The 21,687-nt window shown below is 33.1% G+C and overlaps 1 protein-coding gene and 1 long non-coding RNA gene across 3 annotated transcripts; one reads left to right on the top strand and one right to left on the bottom strand.

Moving 5' to 3' along the window:
* Positions 1-6,248: 6,248 nt before the first annotated feature.
* Positions 6,249-7,672, bottom strand: LOC142636636 (uncharacterized). The gene is made up of 2 exons (XR_012844365.1): positions 7,497-7,672; positions 6,249-6,499 (listed from the first exon to the last, which is right to left on the bottom strand). It is a non-coding gene; the product is annotated as an uncharacterized LOC142636636 (long non-coding RNA).
* Positions 7,673-19,576: 11,904 nt separating this feature from the next.
* Positions 19,577-21,687, top strand: LOC142636931 (G-type lectin S-receptor-like serine/threonine-protein kinase At1g11330). 2 transcript variants are annotated; one of them, XM_075811223.1, is made up of 7 exons: positions 19,577-19,711; positions 19,872-19,979; positions 20,059-20,225; positions 20,300-20,510; positions 20,705-20,942; positions 21,034-21,184; positions 21,295-21,687. In XM_075811223.1, exons 1-7 carry the CDS (start codon positions 19,609-19,611, stop codon positions 21,298-21,300), a joined length of 984 nt encoding a protein of 327 aa, XP_075667338.1. In that variant the 5' UTR covers positions 19,577-19,608; the 3' UTR covers positions 21,301-21,687. The 2 variants fall into 2 exon arrangements, with proteins under 2 accessions (XP_075667338.1, XP_075667339.1); XM_075811224.1 differs by lacking the exon at positions 19,577-19,711 and adding an exon at positions 19,720-19,783.

Here is a 21,687-nt window from a genome sequence, read left to right as displayed (position 1 = left end):
TGACATATATATATATATATATATATATATATATATATATATATATATATATATATATATATATATAGATATATATATAAAAGCACCATAAACATTAACATATGCATATACACAAACTAACACACTAAATTCAACAATTAATATTTTTACCGAAACATAAAATAGCTATGTGAATAAAAATATACTTTAATAACTTAAATTTTAAGTTTATCTACAAAAATTCACTAAGAAGAACAAAGATAATGAGTTTTCAAAGGTTATTCTAAAGTTATCTTATTTTGTATTTACGCTTTTTTTTTCTTTTGAATGACATATTTATTTCCTTGGATTGTGTATGTGTAACAATTGAATTAATGCTGTAAATTTTTACCAAATCATAGTTTTACACAAATTTTATTTTTTATTTATCTATTGATGAATCAATTTATGATGAAAAATTATTAGGCATTCTATTTGATTTTGTCCAACTCTTTAGATGTAGTTTCCTCAAAACCATAAAAAAATATATACATATTAGTTGTTTCTTTTGAAATTTAAAACCATCAATTTCTAATTATTTACACCTAAAAAATTGATGAGAATCTGTCTTTTATACAAATACAAGAGAGACTTAAGTTGCATGTTATGACCGTATCTAATTCCTTTTTTACTCTCACTAGTAGCAGTTTTTTTTATACCCTCTGTAGATTAAAAGCAGAACGTGTCATCGCCTAATGCATATATTTGCTAGTATTCTTATCTCTGTTTTCATTTACAACTCCTATCTTATAGATTTTAGTGCCAGCGCAACTCTTATCTTATATATATATATAAGATAAATTCATTAGATAAGAACTGTAAAAAGCAATGTACTTGCCTCTAAGAAATTGAAACAAATCTATATTTTATACAAATACAACAGAGATTGTGATTTATTATTTTGCTAATGTTTTTCTTTCCTAGTACCTAGTAATTTTCAATCATAAATTGACTTATCAAAAAAATTAAATTTCCATAAAAATTTAATGGGTAAAAATTTGAAACATTAATTCAAATGTTACGCATACACAACCCAACAAAATATATGTATAAGCGCGTGGACAAAAACAACATACATAAATATTAACTTATACATAAATGTAAACTAACACTAAATTCAGCCATTAATAATTTATAGAAACAAAAAACAACTACACACGCACACATTAACAGCTTAAATAACTACCACACATCCTTAGTACGGTGGTGTAAATGCTTATGAGGTGTGGAGGGTAAGGGCTAAGGTTCAAGTCCTAAGTTTCTAGAAGGAAGTTTTACACACATATATACTTAGATTAAGTTAGAGTAGAAATTCTATTTTCTATCAAAAAAAAAAAAAAACAGCTTAAATATAAATGTTTATATATTAAATTTCCAAAGAAGAAAAGTTTAATATGCTTTGAAAGGTAATTCTTTTCATTTTTTGGTAACTCTTTTCTTCAATCCAAAGTACTACTTACTTTTCATTTTTCCGTTTAATGTCTTCAATTTTCTTTATATAATAAAGGTCTCACAATCAAAAGATGATATTATCACTTAAGCTTGCAAGTTGGATAGGTACAGTAATGTTTAACTTGTTATGGTAATGTGATTGTCCTCTGGCTTGAAATTCAAAGTGTAACTTAAAAATAAACATGATTGGAATACCAAAGGTAAGCATCTTTTTACCGATGTAGAGAAGTAAAATATGAAAGAATTTAGATATAACCTTCGAATTTATGGTTTAATTTTAGAAGAAATGGGAAAATGGGAATTTATACAATGTGGTTTGGTCCTATCACAATTAATTACAAGGGTTTTTTTTTTTTTTTTTGAGAAGGAATTACAAGGGATTTTGATTGCTATATTTGATCTTTAAGGGATGAACTAAAATAAAATCCTTAAAATTCCATTCAAATTAATTGATTTTTCAATTAGTAATGTGATATAATGTATAATTTATTCTCTAAAATTTAATAAAGATAATATATTTTCCTTAAAAATTAAACTATTTCTAAAATTATTTTTCATCTTATATCTCTAGATTCTTTACAAATATATCATTCTATTATTTTTGGTGTTTTTTTTTAGAAACTTGAGTGTCTTTGATTAATATTTATCTTTTTTGAAGTGGTCTATATTCTTCAAATTTTTGTTATAGTGTGCTTTGTTCTTTTTTGGTACAATTAAGCTATTTTAAGTTTCAAATTAATTATTCAAATTTCTCATTTTCTTAAGGAGATTATCATGATAATAAAACCTCATCATAAATTTATAATTGATAGACAAATTCAAATACTTAGCCCTGTACAGTGTATTTTGACATAAATTCAAATTCTCACTTTCAAAATATCTAAGAATTAACTCAAACAAAACTATAAGAGCAAGAGAAAGTATATGTGATGAAGAACTCAGAAGGCACATCGCCAAAATGTTTTAACGCAAAGAAGTGATACAAACCCACAAAAATTCATCAATCTAAGTAGAGTTGCAATAAAGAATAAATAATTGAGAGAGAGAGAGAGAGAGAGAGAATAATTACCCCTTTTTGGAGATAATGTGATAGAAATGGCAAATTTTTATAATAAAAAAAAGATTAGTAGAAGAAATGAAGAATATTGAAAGAAAAAATGTGTAATTGTAAACGCTAAATTATCCGAGTAATGCTACGTAACAGAATAACATTATAACATTTTATACTATATAATTTCAGAAGATAACATTTAACAATCAAAACAAAGATGATTTGTGGGTTCCATTTAGCTCAACTAATAAAGTCTCTGATGGTTGAATAAGAGATCTAGGGTTCAATCCCAGATCTAGAGTTCAATCCCTGTCTACACTAAAAACCAATTGGTGTCTTGATTTGATGATAAAGAGTATCATCAGGAGCAGACGCCATAGGTTGAAACTCTTTCTCAAAAAAAAAAAAAAGATGATTCTCCAAAAACAAAAAACAAAAAAGATAAAAAGAAAAGATAAAAAATAAAAAATAAAAATTTAAAACTCAATCAAATCACATTAACCCAAAGTAGAATTCAACACAAAAATTCATCAACATAAAGGAAGGAGAGAGAGAGAGAGAGAGAGAGAGAGAGAGAGAGAGAGAGAGAGAGTTTTTACCTTTTTGTGGGCAAAATATGGATTGAAAAAAGAGAGAGAATAATACATTTTTATAGTAAATAAAATGACGAGAAGAAGAGTCGAAATAAAAGGGGGATGAATGGATGGAGGAATTGTAAGATTAGTCATTAAGGTAAAAAGGAAATGGAAGATAAAACATAGAAGTGAAGGGGAAATGTAATTTTAAGGTTATAAATTAAAAATCTCCCTACAAAAAGGAGATAAATTAATAAGGAGAAAATAAATGATGATGTGACTTAACAGAAGTGCAAGAAAAATAAATGTTACGTTTCACCTTATAAGAATTAGTCCCAAAATCTTCTTAAAATGATGTGATTATTTTTTAACAAATTATAGTTGACACAATATATTAGATTTTATAAATTAAATGCATTTGTTATTTGAATGTGTTTTAGATTTTGTAAGATTTTTTACAAGGAAACATAATACATTTTACATTCAATTATAATATAAGATGAGATATTTTTTAAATAATATAATGTGAGGTTGGGATTTTTTTCTAGTATTATTTACACAAAATTCATCCTCTACACGTCTAGAATGGCCTAAGGATTAAACAGATATAAGTAAATTCATCGCTAACATTAAAAAAAAAAAATACATGACTTTAATAACATATAAGAAAAATGTAATTTTATAAAGATCATACCAACATTATGCTGAAAATCTGACATAAGTGGACCAAATGGACTAAAAGAACTGAATGGACCGAACTAGACCAAAACAGACGAAAGTGCACTGCAGTAGACAGATGGACTGAAGTGGACCAAATAGACCAGAGTGGGCCAATTGACTGAAGTGGACATAATTGGACTGAGTTGATTAAATGAAACCGAAATGTTATGTTAATGTGGCTCAATAAAAGCGTAATAACAATAAATATGATACTTTTGGATATTATATAGATTATAACTAAACTATTTATATATTTTTTATTATGTCATTCATTATGACTTTATGTACTTGACAAGTTTAAAATTTATGTCTATAGATTATGGCTGTATATTTTATTATAGAATGGTGCTTATCTTTGTGGTGTTACAATGTGAAACTTGGAAATTCTTTGTTTATTTATGTTATCATGCTTTGTATTTGACGGAATAATTATAAGTTTAATATTAATTTTTTTTATTCATTATTATTTCTTTTTTTATAGGTAATTTGAAAAAATGCTCTAGAAAATTGTTTAACTTTCTTTTTATATTTTTTAGTCAATGTTGTTAATTCTTACGGACTTGTTATATTTATTTGTATTTTACTTTATTACTAAATTAATTACGACTTCATAATGGTCCAAGCTCTAATCTATTGGGGCACAATCTAGTTTGTGTGAATTAAAATAAGCAATCAAATAATTTTATGCAATCTCAATAATACTTTCAACAAAATTTACCAAACTAAGATATCACACAATTCAAACCGATTAGTGTATTAAGTTTTAACCAATCCACAATTTAACACATTTTGATCTCCTTGATCGACTAAAATCAAGGAACATTATTGTCCTTGATTTTAGTCCAATTTGGGGATTCTTCTATGTCCACTTTGGGAAATTATTGGGTGGTCTGGGCTGACCTTGTAGTCCCAACCAATAGATTTAAGACACCTCACTAAAATTAGCTTACATAAACTTTTATGCCACATTAACTAAATAAACTTCACCCACCTTAACATCTGTTAACCCGTCAAAATCTGAAGAACAAATTCAAAATTTTTGGAAATGAATTAATTGGGGGCATTAGTGAAAATTTTCAGTTTCAAAACTCAAAACTCAAATGGGACGTTTGGTACATGTGTTTAAATATATGCTTTCAGTTTTTAAACAACATTATACGCATTTCCTTACACTTTTTCACCCGCACACTTTTGAATTTCATTTTTCATTGTGCATCAAAACTCCAAGAACCTGTTCTGTCTCCAGTCCACCTCTTCTCCTTCAGCTCCCAAACCCAAGCTCGATGAGATCTCTAAGGTCAGCAAGCTAAGAATTCCACCCCCCCCCCCCCCCTCCCTCTCTCACTCTTGTGCAGCAAAAGGGTCTGCTTTGTTTCAATTCAATCTACTTGAAGTGCGTGTCCCATCTTCTTATTCTCTTTGGATTTGTTCTTATGGTTGTTTGGTCACTTGGGTCATTGTTAATCTGTAATTTTTTTTTCTTTCAATGAGCCATCATTTAATTGAACGCTTTTGATGGTTATATAATCTCATATTCACAGGGAACAATAGATAAGCACGAAGATTGCTTCTGGGTTTGCTTCGAAATGGTCTAAAGGTATGTGATTCTACTTCTATTGATTCTTTTAAGCTTCAAATTTTGGCCCATAGTTGCATATATTGTGCCTTTTGATGCTTCGGTTTGTTTTAATGTTGATTTTAGTCATCCAGTTCATATGGGTTTTATTGATATGATATATGTGAGTGCAATTGATTGAAATGCTTCTTCATAGGTTGTTAAGCCCTTCTTTTTCCTGGTAGTAGTTCTTGATTTAATGTTTAGGAAGAACTAAGAGCTTGTTGACAAAGTATTATTTGTGTGAATTTACCTTAAAGAATTTTTTCAGTGGTATTGACATTATTAGGCTGACAGATTTTTTCCAGATAAATGTGAGGTTTTAATGAACTTTGTTTGAATTTGGTATGTAAACGAGTTTGAGCTCAGAAATGGGTGTCGAGTCTTGATGTTGTTAAAACTTTTAGTGAGATTGAGAATGTGAGTATTGAGGCTTAGATCAGGTTCTAGTCTTTGTGCTTGCATTATTTATATTACTCAACACCAATAAGAGAGCTGAGTCTTACTCATGATTGGTTTGCCTCATTCAAGATTGGGTTGAATAGACTTAGTGATTTAGCCAACGCTAAATTCCATTCATGGGACTCAATTTTATGCTTTTGAAACTAATTATGTTTAATTCTATTATTTGGAACTCATGGAGCAACTTTGCTGCATTTCTTTCCTGATTTCTCTCGTAAAAATGGAAGTATATGGCATTTAGTGCTTGGTTTCTCAAGGCATCATTATTTGAACAAAAAAAATCTTTGATGAATTTTTTTATATATTCAACAAATGGTTTAAAACTTGGATTCCAGTCACCTAAAAAAAAAGAGGGTTAGGGAAGAACTGTTTTCTCAAGCACAACAATGAGCTATTATGATCTCTATAAGCCAAATTCCAAAAGTATGTACATGACATGTCACTTTTTTCAAACTAAAAAGAAGTTAACATGTATCAAATCTAAAACTTTAGTAAAACTAAAAATTTGTCTCGGAAACTTCAAGATGCATGACTTCAATCCATCGTGACTGCTTCAAAAACCTTTTATTAGCAATGTGGCTTAGCTGGGACTCCATCATCTTGCAACTTTGAAAAACAAATTTCAATTCGTACAGTATTATCCAAGAAGCCAAACCTCCATTTACTTGCAAAGATTCTATATGTTCATTTGGTTTCAAGTGAAATAAACCAACAATTTCATTGAAACTTCAATTAGAGAAATAATAAGCAATCAGTGGAGCAATAAGTATATAAAGCACATTCCTTGAAAATAGTTGCAAAGCATAAACGGTGTGGCTGCCTATGCTTGTAAATTTGCCAAAAACTAAAACTGGTGAAGTACACTCTTACACTCTAATATCTTCAGGCCTAAGTATTTGTAAACATGTGCCTAAGTATTTGTAAACAGGGATTCTCAAGCTAATACCTAAAGGAAAAAAAGCGGGCAGCAAATTTAAGCCAATACTAAAAGACAAAAGGGGGAATGTGAGTTTTACGTCTTCACGATAAATTGAAGTTGGTAAAAACAATAGAACTATTAACAATTAATGGGTGCCAAAGCAAATTGCTCAAAGAACCAAGAACCTTTATTTTTTTGGTTGGAGTTCAAGAAGTTCATATGACAAAACACTCAAATTACAAAATATTGAATAAATAAGAGCCCAAAACACCATGTCTTATTGATCTTCTTTTGAAGAAACTATAAGAGCAACAAGTGGAAAATAAAAACTAAATTGGTACTACTTGGCTCAGTGACATCAACTATGGACTCATTTCTTCATATATATTTTTTTCATTCAAACCCACCCACCAGAAGCAAAAGCATAAAGCCAATAGAGAAATGTCAAGCAAACAGGCATTTTCACAAACACCTTAAAGACAATCTTTCAGGAGGAAGCTCGCATAGACCAAGCCCTATCAATTTGTACTTTGATTTACACAAATTCAATAAATTATAAACATCCATTGCATGAAATACTTAAAATTTAAACCCCTAAAAAAGCTGTGTTTGTTGCACGAAATCAAAGTCTTGGAATAATTAAAAAAAAGGGGGGGAATATATTGAGAGAGAGAGAGAGCTAACCCAAGAGAAGGATGGAGATCTCATCAAGCCTAAGCCTGAAGCGAGCTATCTGAGAGCTGAAGGAGTAGAGGTGAACTGGAGACACAGCAGGTTTGTAGAGTTTTGATGAACAATGAAAAATGATTTTTTTTTTTTTTTGAGAAGGAATGAAAAATGAAATTTGAACGCAGAGAGTTGAAAGAGTTTGGTTTGTCAGACACGTACTTTTAAGTTTATTAATTCTATTCTAGTGCATTATTTTTTTCACAATGCGATATACACGCGCTTTCAAGTTTCATTGTATTTGGGAGGGTTAAGTGCTATCTACATATTGTGTCGCCTACCATTATTTTGGTATACTAAATTATTATTTTGCAGTGATAATGATATCCCAAATTCTTAATCGATTGGAACAGAATCATTTCTTGCTTGACCAATATAAGATGCTTCAGCTCATTCCTTGTTTGACCTACCTGAACTGAGATAAAAAAAAAAGAAAAAAAGGATTTTACACTTGAGACAATGACAGAAACGGAGAAACCTTGTTTAATACTGCATCCCTTTGATTACTAATTTTCCTACAGGTAAGACTTTTGAAAGGTCTTTTTTTTTTCCTCTTAAATTATATGAAGTAAGACTTTTGAAAGTTATGTGGATAGCCTCAAAGACTTCCAGCACAGATGCCTATGTGTTAGCTAGATATGGTTTTATATTAAATCTATTGATAGAGAAAGCATATGGACTAATGAACTCATATTCACGTTGTGATATTAATCAGATTCTATCATTATCCTTGGAAAAATGATTGAAATAAAATGATTTTAACACCATTTTGAATAAACACTATTATTAGTTTCTTTAAAATATTCTCTCAATTTCTCGTGTACGTTGTTAAAAATACTTAGTATTTAAAAAATATATATAAAATAAAATGATTTTATTCTCAAGGATAGTTTTTGTTTTAAGAATTCTTTTTTTTTTTTTTTCTTTTTTTAGGAAAAAAGAATATTTTTGCATAGAAATACTTTTTTTTTTGAGACTCAAATTAAATAATGACCAAGATCTTCAAAATAGTTATAGGAAATTAAAACTTCCTTTCAAGATGTGGTATACACCAACATGGACACTACAGTTGGGAAACTATAAATGAAATAAAATTGGTAGTTTTTTTAAATTGTTGGTCAAATGATCGAGCCTTTTCATTTTAGGTGCTGTTCCTCATTCAGGGCTAGGAGTCAAGTTCTAGAAAGTACAAAATAAAGTGTCTCTCTATATCGATAAATCAACATGAAGATTGCCTTAAATTGAGGTAATATCTTGAGTGCCATGGTGAACATCTCTGTCATGGCCAAAATTCGAGCTTTCTTAAATGTTTGATCTCTCATAATGTACTTCATTATATTATGTGATATCTTATTTAATCTTAGATTTTAACTTAGTGGCATTCTGACTCTTATAGCTTTTGTGACAATCACGTGAATGGGGATTCATGATTTACGTGCTTAAATTTTAAGTGTTTAATTAGGTAAACTATGTTTTCGAGGTTCTTATGATGTTCTTAATAAAGTTACTTGTTTAATTAAAAAAGTGTCTATAATTTTTTTTTTTTTAAAAAAACGTGTGTATATATGTGTGCGTGTGTGTGAGGGGTTGTCTTTTGATAAATATATTAGTATTACAACTTGACCCTCCATACAAAAATTCCTAGCTCCACCCCTAGTGACACCCTCACATGCTGCCTAAGTCATCTAGATTAAGTATGCATCAACATTGACCTCTAAATTGTAATTTTCACAAGTTTGTGTGCTTGTTGTGAGTTTCTATCCAAGCATGCATAAGCCTCCTCATTGTCCTCAGGGCTTTGCGTTTATGCCTTTTAGGCTGCATACTCACCCTTCATGGAAGCACACGCACATTTTTGCAAAACAAAAAAAAAAAAGTTTTATTTGGTTCTTTTATTTAATTTATTTTTCTTGTTATGATTTTTTCACATTAATACGATTCGATTTCCTAATAAATTCTGATTTGATTTGATTATTTTCCATTGAATGTTGTTCTGGTCTAATTCCTTTTTAAATGTTGATTGATTTGTTTATCTCTTTTTTTTTTTTTTTTTGGCGAAGATTGTCTAGCTAGTTTTGAATTTAATTCAAAGTATATTTGCTTAATTGTTCAAAAGGTTTCCTTGTGTATATCCCCTTTAACACAATAAATATTTTATTAAAATAGGAAGCCCAACAGAATCGGAGGCTGATCCATTTGATCATGTGGGGCACCAGGCACCTAACATCATCCGAAGCGTATACCTTACCTTTGGAAATTTTTGTTAAGTTCGATCTCTAGATAAGGATCAATTTAGCCTAAAAAAGTTGTAGTTTTTTTTTTTTTTTTTTTAAAATAAAAAAAATTGCAATACCCTTTTCATATTGTCCAAACTTCACACTTATTCCATTATTGCATTTGAAAGCTTGGATTTGTGCTAAAACCCAAGAGCTTGTTTAGATTCTCAAATAAAAAATTACGGCTAGATTGCTTTTACTCTAACTTATCTAAGTGCAGAACAAGAGTAAATGAAGCACAATCACTAGATCTACTCTAGTGCATACACATAAACAATAAACAATTAAAGTAAAACACAAGAGTAAGAGAAAAGTGATGTAAACATAAGATAATACCAAGACATGTTATCGAAAAGAAATCCGAAGAACTCGGCGAAAACCCTCTCCACGACCCTCAAAGTTGAAATCGGTTCACTAGAGAATAAAGTTGGAGTACACGAATAACAAAAGACCCTTTAAGCCTAGTCTTCTCAGTATACTTGAGCCCTCCAAGCTCTTGCTACCAACGGACTTCTTAAAATCAAGTCTTCTCTAGCGTTTTGGATTCCACAATACGCCTGATTGCATCCGCCAAGCCTCACCGGCTTCTTTTGGCAAATTCCTAAGGTTTCCTAAACTCTAAAACACTCTATACACTCTGAAAAGGTGTAGATTGTGTTTAGGTACAAATTTCCTCTCAAGGTATAACAATGGGAGAGGGAATGAAAAGAGGCTACAAATATTTCTCACTAAAGACGAGTACCTCTCTCTCTAAAAGGTGGGTGTATTGTGTTGTAAAAACCTCTCTAGGGTTTTCTCTCTAAATATTCTCTTTTTGCTTTTATGGGAAATGAAGGTATATATAGTATAGGTGAAGGATAAGAAAGTTACATTTAAAAATCCTTTAGGTAGAGAGTTTCGCAAGTATCTCGTGAGATGGCTTGTCTTGCGAAGTACTTGCAAAATGCAGTCTTGACACTTGATTTTTCAGCTTTTAGCATGTACTTCTCATGTGTCCTTTTCGCAGGGATCTTTCTCGCGAACTTCGTGCGAGCTAGTCGCGAAACTGCAGTGATCTTCATTTCAAAATACAATAAAATCCCACAAAATATAAGGAACAAAATTAATGCAATTACAACACTTTTTATCATGAAATAAAGCCAACATAAAACATAGTTGTGAATAACAACTTTACAGCATTCATCATGTGCAAATGCCCAAGTAATCAACACCAAATTACCGTTATCATAATATAACAGGTATACACAACTCTCCTCTGGTTAGCTTTATCACTCTTTCATGATTTTATGTTAGTATCACCCTTGTAATATCAATTACAAGGATGTTTATATATAAACATCATTGGTGGAATTTGAATGATTTAGTAAACTAAAAATATATATCAAACTATTGCCTTATAAAAATTGCAAGGCAATGAAAAAAAATTACAAAGTTGATGCCAATGGAGAGTTCTTCAACATTGTTGAAAAGGGCTTCCATGGTAGCACATAAATCGTTGTAGCTCTTAAGAAAGTTTCAGAATGAATCATCAATGAGAGTGGCCATAATCTATAGGGTATAGGCTACATCTGTGGTTTGGGCCTTCAATGACTGTTTGTATTCCTTGGAGTCTCTGTTTTCCCCTGGGTTTGTTGTCTGAGCCTGTATTGGCCTTTGTTTCGAATTGTTGGTTTTTTATCCATAAAAGTTTAGTGATTTATCCACACACACAAATGCTCGAACCTAATATATTTGACATGACTCCCAGCTATAAATTGCAATGACCAGTTCTCTCACGAATCAATATCTCCCACGGTCATGAAGAATGGATATGTGGAGCTCGACCAGGCCGCCAGGCCTGGACGTGGACATTGCACAAACACAACATCATTTCACCATCTAAGTTTAACGATTGATAATGGATGATCCAAAAAATTAACGCACAAACATGATCTAACATTCATGATTAAACGGTCTTTTTTGTCAAAATGATAGCATATGGGATATCAACAGATTAACGCACAAGTATGCCTCGTTTTTTAAAGCCTCAATTGCCTTTAGTTCTTCACGAAGTCTAGGTATTGATAGTAATAATTTCATTCTTATTTTCATTTTTCACGGCATGGAAATTGTGTAAGGCAGACAACACTATAACATTAATAGACTCAATGATATTTGAACCCAGTTTTCAAATGGAGATTTTGAGATGCATACAGGTCGGGCTGTTGTGTGTGCAAGAATTTGCTCAAGATAGGCCAACTGTATCCATTGTTGTATCCATGTGAGATTGTTGATATGCCTCATCCAAAGAAACTAACATTCACCGAAAGGCTGATTACAGATTCCTCTCGACGCAGCCAAACAAAATGCTCTGTTAAAAATGTTTTTGTAACAATGGTTCAAGGTTGATAGCTAGCATGTCTTGTTGACATAATCATGTTCTTGTTGTGCATTCATTTTGAATACTTTCAGGAGAATCTTAAAAATTTTGCTATATCGAACTGAATGAATATTCAAAACCATTGGTACAAATAATAGACGCTATTGTAAAGTTTATGTTTTTATTGGCTTTATTCAGTGACAACATTTTTATGTACTCTTTCTTTTTTTTTTGGGCTTAGTTGTAGTGGGGCTAAAAAGTACTTGACCCTAGTCAATCATGGCTAACGCTGCTTCCGAGACCTCGCGGCCTTCATGTGATCTGCATAGCTTGCGAGTGACACGTCGCAGAAGATCAAGGTGGCTACTGACAAGGCATGTTACGACATCTTTTCGACCTAGCTAGGTCGCGACTAGATCATGAACAGCATGCAAATAGATTGTCATATTTCATCCTGATATGCTTTTTCCATATAGTCCAACACACACCATGTGCAAGCTGGACGTTCCTAGAGAGTGGGATCTAAGTATAAGCCTATTGCTAGAGCTCATTTTCATCTTCCCACCTTGTAGAGAAAGAGATTCTTTGCCTTTGAGATTTAACTACTCTCAATCTCTCTTCTCTATTTCTTTCACCATTGTCTTGCTCTTGAGTGAACTTGTATTCCCTTCATCTCATTCACCTATAGCTGACTATTGTGTGATGAGTGAAAGTTTGGAAACTTATGGTGTCTTTTGGTGAACTTATGGCAGTGGCGGCTCCAAGAATTTTTTCCAGGGTGTTCCTAAAAATTTTTCTCAGAATTTTTTTTTTGTACGTGATTTTCTTATCAAATATTTGTCCATAATTCTAGCAAATAAACTATAAGTTCATTTGAAATATTAATAAAATTATTAATTATTGTTGTTTAGTTGTTTCATTAATTTTTTGACCTTTATAAACTATAATTTGTTATATTGTTGTTTAATTAATTATAAAATTATTAATTGTTGTTTAGCCTAGAGTAACATAATTTAATTTGTTTGTCTTTTATAATATATTGGTTAATTAAATTATTAATTATTATTTATTAGTTACTTCCTTCAATTAATTATTAGTTAATTAAATAATTTTTTATTAATTATTAGTTAATTAAATGATTGTTCATTAATTATTTGTTGCACTATTGCAAACAGCCACACCCCCATTCACCCCAATTCAACAGGACCCAATGCCCCTGATCCCATTGTATTTCACAAAAAGACACCAGCACCAACACAGAGAATTAATTTATCTCACCACACCAACATCAATACCAACGGATAACTCCAAAAACAGTGCAAATATTAATAAAACTTTATAAAGCATACTAACCAAAAGGCAAAAGCAGACAAATGACAATCACCAAAAAAATAATAATAATAACAGTTCTTAGTTCAAAGTATTAAAAGAGAGAGAGAGACTGAGACAGAGAGACAGAGGGAGAGTCCGAGAGTCTCATTTTTTTCACTTCCATTCTTCCCTCTTCACTCTTCAGATAAAGAGAGCAGAGAGACTGAGACAGAGTCACATAGATGAAATACCTGAGGGGTGGCGCCGTTGGGCACAGTGGCGAGGCGAGGAACTCAACTGAGGAAGACCGATCGGGCACAGTGGCGTGGCGAGGCAAGGAACTAAGGAAGACCGATCGAGCAGCGGGGCAGCACGTCGAGATGTAGCTACCGTTTGAATGGGAGATCGAGTTTGAGCCGGCCCGATCTGGCGATCTCCTACTCCGTCATTCGTTCCGTTGGTTGTTGCGTCTGTGAAATTTTTTGCGTCTGTGTCTATGAAGTGTGAAGTGTTTGGCCTGATCTGATTTCAGTATATTAGGTTAGGTTTTTTTTTTTTTTTGAGAATCCGTGGGTTATTGGGTTTGCTACCATCTGTTGGGCTCGATGTTGGGCTTGGCGTCCGTTGTTTTTTTTCGAGAATCCGTGGGCTTGCCGCTTGCTCTGTTACATTTTTTTTTTTTTTTCAAATTTTAGTTCCAAGTTTTTTTTTTGGCTGAACAAATAATTTTTTTTTTTTTTAGGGTGTTCCTCCCTTTGATTGAGGGTGTTCCTAAATTTTTTTTTTAAGGTAAACAAATTTTTTTTTAATTATTATATATATATAAAAAAAAATTTCAGTTCAGGGTGTTCCTGGGAACACCCTGAAATGTACGTGGCGTCGCCACTGACTTATGGTGAACTTGTATTCCCTTCATCTCAAATACAATACTTTTGGTGCCTTTCCGTTGGTGGCTTAATGGTGGTGTCTCCAACAAGCCAGTTGAAGAAAGGACTCAAGGAAGGCAATTGCTATCGAGAGCTTAGAGGGTTTAAGTACATTGGAGGATATGGACTTGGATGGTTCATTGTTTCTCTTGTATTGCAACTGTTGATACCGTATTTTATCTGCCCTCGATTTGCGTGCCAAATCCCGAAAAATTAAAAAAAATATTATTTTCTTTTCATGAGGCCGCAAGAACATCTAGAATGACGTGGCACAACTCGTTTGGACACCAGAGCACTCAAAGTGCCTCTTTCAACCAAAATGACCAAAATGCCCCTAGTCAACTTTGGGTTGACTAAAAGTCAAATAAGGTCAAAATCCTCACAAAACAACATTTTTCATGGTTTTACATCAAACCCGAGCTTTTCGGAGATCTTCGGCAACTTTGACCAAGTTTGACCTATAATTGACTCTTGGTGGGCCCTAAAAACCCTAATTTTGATTTGGCCTCCAAAATAGGTTGAAACCACTACCATTGCGAAGATTATCAAATTCGCAATCCAACGACTATTCATGAGTCAAAATCGGAGTTAGAACAGTCGAGATATCATGAAAATTGGGCTAACGCATCGATTAATGCACCGCTAACTTCTCGAAGCCATAACTTTTGATCTGACCGTTGGATTTTCGAGTTTCATACCTTTATAGAAGCAGGAAGTCAAGATCAACCCGATCAGAGACCATTTGAAGGTGGCGGTTGCCGCCTCGAAAAACACGATGGGGCTACAAAAGGCCCCAAGCACCTCCAAATCAAAAAAGGAGGACACCCTGGCTGCCTGCTCTCTGCCTAGAAGTTTTCTACACATTTCTCCTCTCTTATAAACACAAAAAACACACCCAAAAAAAAAAAAAAAAAAACACATCAAAATACCTCTTGATTCTTCTCTTCACCAAAAACACAAGGTATTGTCCTTACACCCAATCTTCTTTTCCTTGGTTCTACACCTTGGATTTGGGCTTTAGGGGTGTGGATGTAGCTTTTTAGCTACTATCCACACCCTTAACTTTCTAAATCTTTTTCTAGCATTTATCTTGCTATTTTTGCCTTAATAACATGATTTATTGCTTTATCTAGCATGATTCTTGCATTATCTTGCTCCTAGCATGTTCTTAGTTTAGATCCACATGTTTCTATGCTTGTTTACATGTCTATTTGTCTTTCCTACGTGCTTTACGCTTTATGCCATGTTTTCCTATGCTTTGTTCCTCTTTCTGTTTTATGTTGATGTTAAGGTTACATGCTCACATGTTTGTATGATGTTGTTGGCTATGCCTCGCTTGGATCTATGTATTTATGTGTATATTTCCATGCTATATGGTTAGATCCTTGTCTTCACATGCTTATATGCTTGGATTCATGTTCTTCGAAATTTATGTGCTAGGTTTGTACATGTTGATGTGTATGTTTCTATGCCTACATGTCTTGACCTAAGTTTTCACATGTCTTTGTACTTGGATCTATGTTCTCTACATGCTTTATACTATCTTCCATGTGCTTGTGCGGTCCACGCCATGTTTGTGTGCTTAGACCTAGGCTATGTTTGTCATGCCATGTGCTATTGTAGCCCTTTTGTCTCTTTTGTCTCTCTTTCTTGTGTTTTGTCCATTTGGTAGGATTTAGATCTTAACCCCTTTATGGTCTTGGTCATCATTCGTACACCTTGGCCCATATCAAAGGGTTTGGATTATCTTTATTTGTATGTCTATGTTTGCTTGCTTCTATGCTTTTCTTCCATGTTAGTCTTTCTAGTTCAAGGTTTTGCCACGCTTGACGCCTTTAGCGGGTTTGTGGTTGTCCGGTGACATCCGACGCCCATAAGGCTTTGTTTGGATTTAACCATTTGGGACACATCATCATGATGCTGATTGCTTGATGCATACCTTTCCCCTTTTCCGCTCCATGCAATGCTATGCTTACCATGCTTGTTTGCGCCACCAATTGGTTTTCTATGCATCTTTATACACTTGCTTACATGTTCATGCATGAGTCTTGCTTGCCACTGTTTCATCCATGCTTCAACACAATGAAGTTATGGACATGTCCCTCGCAGACACCACCATTTGTTTGCTTGCTTGCTTGTTTGTCTTCTTGCCTTCTTGCTTGTTTGTTTATCTTGTGGCTCGTCATATCTCCTGCCATATGCTATGCTTTCCATGTCTATCATGCTTATTTGCTTTATGTCTCTTTCACATGCTCTTTGCATCTTTTTTCCTTCCATTGCTTGTCTGCTGGTTCCTGCCTTTGTCTTTGCATGTACACACATGGAACGAGGATGCATGGAGCTAGAGCATGGTCTACCAGGCGTAAGCAAAAAAGGGCGAGGATGCAAGCATGTGGATATAAGCCAAGCAGCTATGTTCAGTAGATTTAGGGGTCTAGCCTCTCCCATTTGGTTATGTACTCTTTTAAACCCCCTTCCTTCTTCCTTCCTTTCTCTCTTAGATGGGTTGTATTAGGCATATCATGTCATGTACCATTTGTTCTCATCTCTAGAGTATGGCGCCCCCTATTTAGTTTCCTACACCTATATTTTGAGCCATGCTCTAAGAATGTAGGCAGTTACTTTTCTACTCTGTGTGCTTGCATTGTGCATGATGTATGTATATATATACCTGCTCGCCCCTTCTAGTGTGATTGTCACAATCCATGCCACTTAAGGCAAAGCAATGCCTAGTTTTCACCATGAAAGTAAGGTGACATGTCACCAGATTTTTGCAGTGGAAATCTAGTACTTTGCCCGAATGTCTTAGTGAAGCATAGATTGGGACCACACCCATTCAAAATCCAAACCTCAAAGGCCCCATGCATGCAAAACCCCGAAAGCTAATGTCAAAATCATGTTTTTTACTGCCAATCTCCAAAAATTAAGGTTTTATCAAAACAAAGGACTGTCCTTGGACAGACGTTGTAGGGGTGTCTAACACCTTCCCCACACGTAACCAAACTTCGAGACTCAAGAATCAAGATTTTTTGCCATCCACATTAGATTAGGAAAAATGCCATTTTTCTTAACCTAGGATTGGTAATAAAATCAACTAGAAACAGGTGACCAATTACACCTTAGAAAAATCCAATGATTGGTGGTGACTTTACTTATCTTTGGTAATCCCTTAAAATTTGGCCAAGATGTCTGCCATGCCTCCAAAGGTACACACACACCCTCCTCCACCAAGAGAGAGAAAGCACTCGAAGTTCTGCGTGAACCCCGCAAAGACCCAACATTCGAGAGGGGCCTCTAATGGGCCCCGCGTGAGCGAGAGCATAGCCATTGCGGGTGGTCGAACAAAGGCCTGGCGGAGGTTTTTTCCGTCCGCTCGCGGCCCGGGCGTCGACAGCAACTATTCATCTTGTTGAAATTTTCCAATGATGTGGTGGGGGAGAGGTTTTTTTTCACCCGAAGGCTTAGGTTTTCCTCTTCCTAAATACTTTCTTATTTTTAGCTTTGGTTTGTTTTTATTTCTGCATTTCTATATTTCTTATTTATTTTCTTTAGCTATTAATTGTTCATGATTGCTATATGGAACTTGGTTAATCACATACATTGGACTAATTGGTAGTTTTAGATTAAAAGTGATTAAGCCGGTAAAACGGTTCATAGGTTCTAAATACATGCCAAGGTATTAGTAGCATCTTTTTAACATTTTTTTTTTGGTAATCAGAGGTGAAGCTAAAGAATTTAGGTAATTTTATATATTTACATAATTTAACTGAAATATGATTATACTCTCGCATTATATATGATGTTAATACTAATTCCTCTCTATTCAACTGAAAAAATAAAAAATAAAAAATAAATAAACTACTTCCTCTATTATTTCTTTGAAGTCCACCATATTTGTCTAATCTAAGAAGTAAACCATTAAACCATACCCTTCTTGGTACACTTACCTCTCTTTAACACAAAATTTTAGGACTCATAAATAAATGATATTAATAAAAAACACAAAATTTTTGGTATATTAGGGGTTTAAGGTTAATTCCAAAAATTTTGTATTAATATGGCACCTACCAATAACCAATAACAAATGAACGCACGTATTTTTTCAATTATAACCTACTCAGTTTTTTATTATGTTATTCATTATGAATTTATATACTCAACAAGATTAAAATTAATGTTTATATATTATGAGTATATATTTTACTTATTGAAAAATTCTTGTCTTTGCGGTTTTACAATGTGAAATTTGGAAACTATTTGTGTTAAGAAATCACAGTTTAACTCTCTACAACTGCTCTAAAAACAAGCCTATAGGACACATTGTTGAATGCCATAAAAGGCTTGAGTGTCTTCCACATTACTAATATATTTTAAGGTGGAGTGGCACACGGTTTGACAAATGATATTTGAGTCAAGTCATGGATTTAAGTCACATGAGCATCATTGTAAGCGAGGGACTGTCAGGGTGACCACAATTTGACTCCGTACAACCACACTAAAAATAGACTGACAATTTGTATATGTATATTACCATGCTTTCTATTTGATGGATTATTTATAAGTTTAATATTAATTTTTCTCTTTTTTTTTTTTCCTTCTTATTTCTTAGTTTTCTTATGTAATTTGAAAGAAAAAAAAAGCGCTTGAAAGTTGTTTAATTCTACACACTAATACACACACGCATAATTATGACTTCATAATAATCCAAGCTCTAACCTGTTGGGTTACAATCCACTTTACTTGAATTACGATAAAGATAATCAATTGAATAATTTTAAGCAATCCCAAAAATACTTTTAACAAATTTAGCAAACTAAGATAAAAAATTATTCAAACCTATTTCCATACTAGTGTATCATCCATACGACATTTAGCCCATAGTGATGGTCCTTGATTTTAATCCAATTATTAAGAGATTCTCTTATGCCAAATTCAGTGTTTGTCACACAGTTGGACAAATAGGCTTAAAACAGAGATATGAAGCATTTAATAATAATAAAACTAAAAATTAATTAAATAAATAAATAAAAAAAGACAGAGAGTTGAAAGAGTTTGGCCTGAAAGAGTTTGGTCTATCACGTACGTAATGAAAGTTTATTAATTCTAGTCAACTGCATTATTTTTCCACAAGTTAAAGCCGCACGTAACAGTTTTTTTATAGCTTATGCATTTCATACTGGGACAGGTTGTATACTTGTATGTCAACTGCATTATTTTTCCACACTGGAAGCTTAATTGACCCAAAGGCATTATCTAGCGACAGAGTTGATCTCTACATTCATGTTGCCTATTCAGAACTTGGTGAGTTGTTTTTTCTTCCGTCTTTACCCAGCCCCGCAAAATTCCTCAGCTCCCTAAGCTGATGAAATCCATGTTATATGCAATATATCTGACCCCAAGAAAACATATATAGTTAGCTGTTTTATTTGAATTAATGTAATAGTTTTTTTCTGATTTACAGATACAAAGCGAGAAGTGAAAAAAATTGTCAGAATCACTGTGATCATAGGAATGACCATTTCATTCTGCGTTAACAGATTGTGGAAGAGGATCCTGGCTAAACAAAAAGGTAATATTTCAACTAAAATAACACCACTAGGAAATTTTTGTATATATTTCAGATTGATCACAACTTTAGTCGAATTCAGCAAGGAGATTAAAAGGAAATGAGGAATCACATACACCTTTTCCTAGTGACAACCTGAACCAAGTCCAGGAGCTCCCACTATTCAATTTTGAGATGCTGGTGAGAGCAACAAACGACTTCCATCTATCTAGCAAGCTTGGTCAAGGTGGATTTGGTCCCGTATACAAGGTAATGGTTGCTCTTCTAAAGTTTTATTTTCAAATACTATGAATATGTAGTTAATGATTTGGGTTTTTTTCTAGGGAAAACTGTCAGATGGACAAGAAATTGCAGTGAAAAGACTTTCTAGAACCTCTGCCCAAGGGTTAGAAGAATTTATGAATGAGGTGGTAGTAATTTCTAAACTCCAACATCGGAATCTTGTTAGACTCCTTGGCTGCTGTGTTGAAGGAGAAGAAAGGATGTTGTTATATGAATACATGCCAAACAAAAGTCTTGATGCATTTCTCTTCGGTTAGTTAATTTTGAAACCATTTTTTATTACAAAAATATTTTACTTCTTCTTTTAATTTTGTGCACGTACTTCACTTGAAATAGTTTTCTGATGACTTCCACCAAAAGAAATTTTGCAAAGTTCATGTTCATTCACCTTGTAGATTTAATCAGCACTTTCTTTCATTTTTTTTTCTTTTGTTTAAATTCATTAGATCCACACAAAGAAAGACTACTAGATTGGAAAAAACGCTTTAACATTATTGAGGGAATTGGTCGAGGTCTACTCTACCTTCATAGGGATTCTAGATTACGGATTATTCATAGAGATCTAAAGGCAAGTAACATCCTGTTAGATAAAGAGCTAAATCCAAAAATATCAGATTTTGGTATGGCTAGGATTTTTGGAAGTGATGAAGACCAGGCCAATACTAATAGGGTCGTTGGAACTTAGTAAGTAGCTTTTGGTTTGAACATTTCAATTAGATACTGATACTAATATTATTGATGACAAGTTTTGGATGTACTATTTGTTAAAATTTAGTGGCTATATGTCTCCTGAATATGCAATGGAAGGCCGATTTTCGGAAAAATCAGATGTCTTCAGCTTTGGAGTGTTGTTACTAGAGATAGTTAGTGGAAGAAGAAACACTAGCTTTTATAATGATGAGCAGTCCCAAAGCCTTTTAGGACTTGTAAGTCATTTAATTGCCTCATTGTTTTTTTAAATGTCCATTGCTTTTTGTTCTTTAATAATTTTTGGTATTGGTGGTGATAATTTCAGTCCTGTTTTCACTTTTTTCAGGCATGAAAATTGTGGAATGCAGACAATGCTATAGCATTAATAAACCCAGTGATATATGAGCCTTGCTTTGAAATAGAGATTTTGAGATGCATACAAGTTGGGTTGTTGTGTGTGCAAGAATTTGCTCAAGATAGGCCAACTGTATCTATTGTTGTTTCCATGCTTAAAAGTGAGATTAGTAATCTACCTCCTCCAACGAAACCAGCATTCACTGAAAAGTTGATTGCATTAGATACAGATCCCTCTAAATGCTTCCAAACAAAATGCTCTGTTAACAATGTTACTGTTACAATGGTTCAAGGTCGATAGTTGGCATGTATTATTCACATAATCATGTTGTAGTTATTTATTCATTTTGAACACTTTTTAAAGAATCTTAAACTTTTGTTTGCA

This window comes from Castanea sativa, chromosome 5, assembly GCF_040712315.1.
Source record: "Castanea sativa cultivar Marrone di Chiusa Pesio chromosome 5, ASM4071231v1".
Classification (NCBI taxonomy): Eukaryota; Viridiplantae; Streptophyta; class Magnoliopsida; order Fagales; family Fagaceae; genus Castanea; species Castanea sativa.
Note: the sequence above shows the minus strand (reverse complement) of the source record. Positions and strands in the feature narration are given on the sequence as shown.

Coding starts and splice junctions, on each gene's coding strand:
- LOC142636931 (XM_075811223.1), top strand. CDS start 19,609: ATGTCAACTGCATTATTTTTCCACACTGGAAGCTTAATTGACCCAAAG. Junction 19,712..19,871: donor TGTTGCCTATTCAGAACTTG/GTGAGTTGTTTT, acceptor TCTGATTTACAG/ATACAAAGCGAGAAGTGAAA. Junction 20,511..20,704: donor TCTTGATGCATTTCTCTTCG/GTTAGTTAATTT, acceptor TAAATTCATTAG/ATCCACACAAAGAAAGACTA.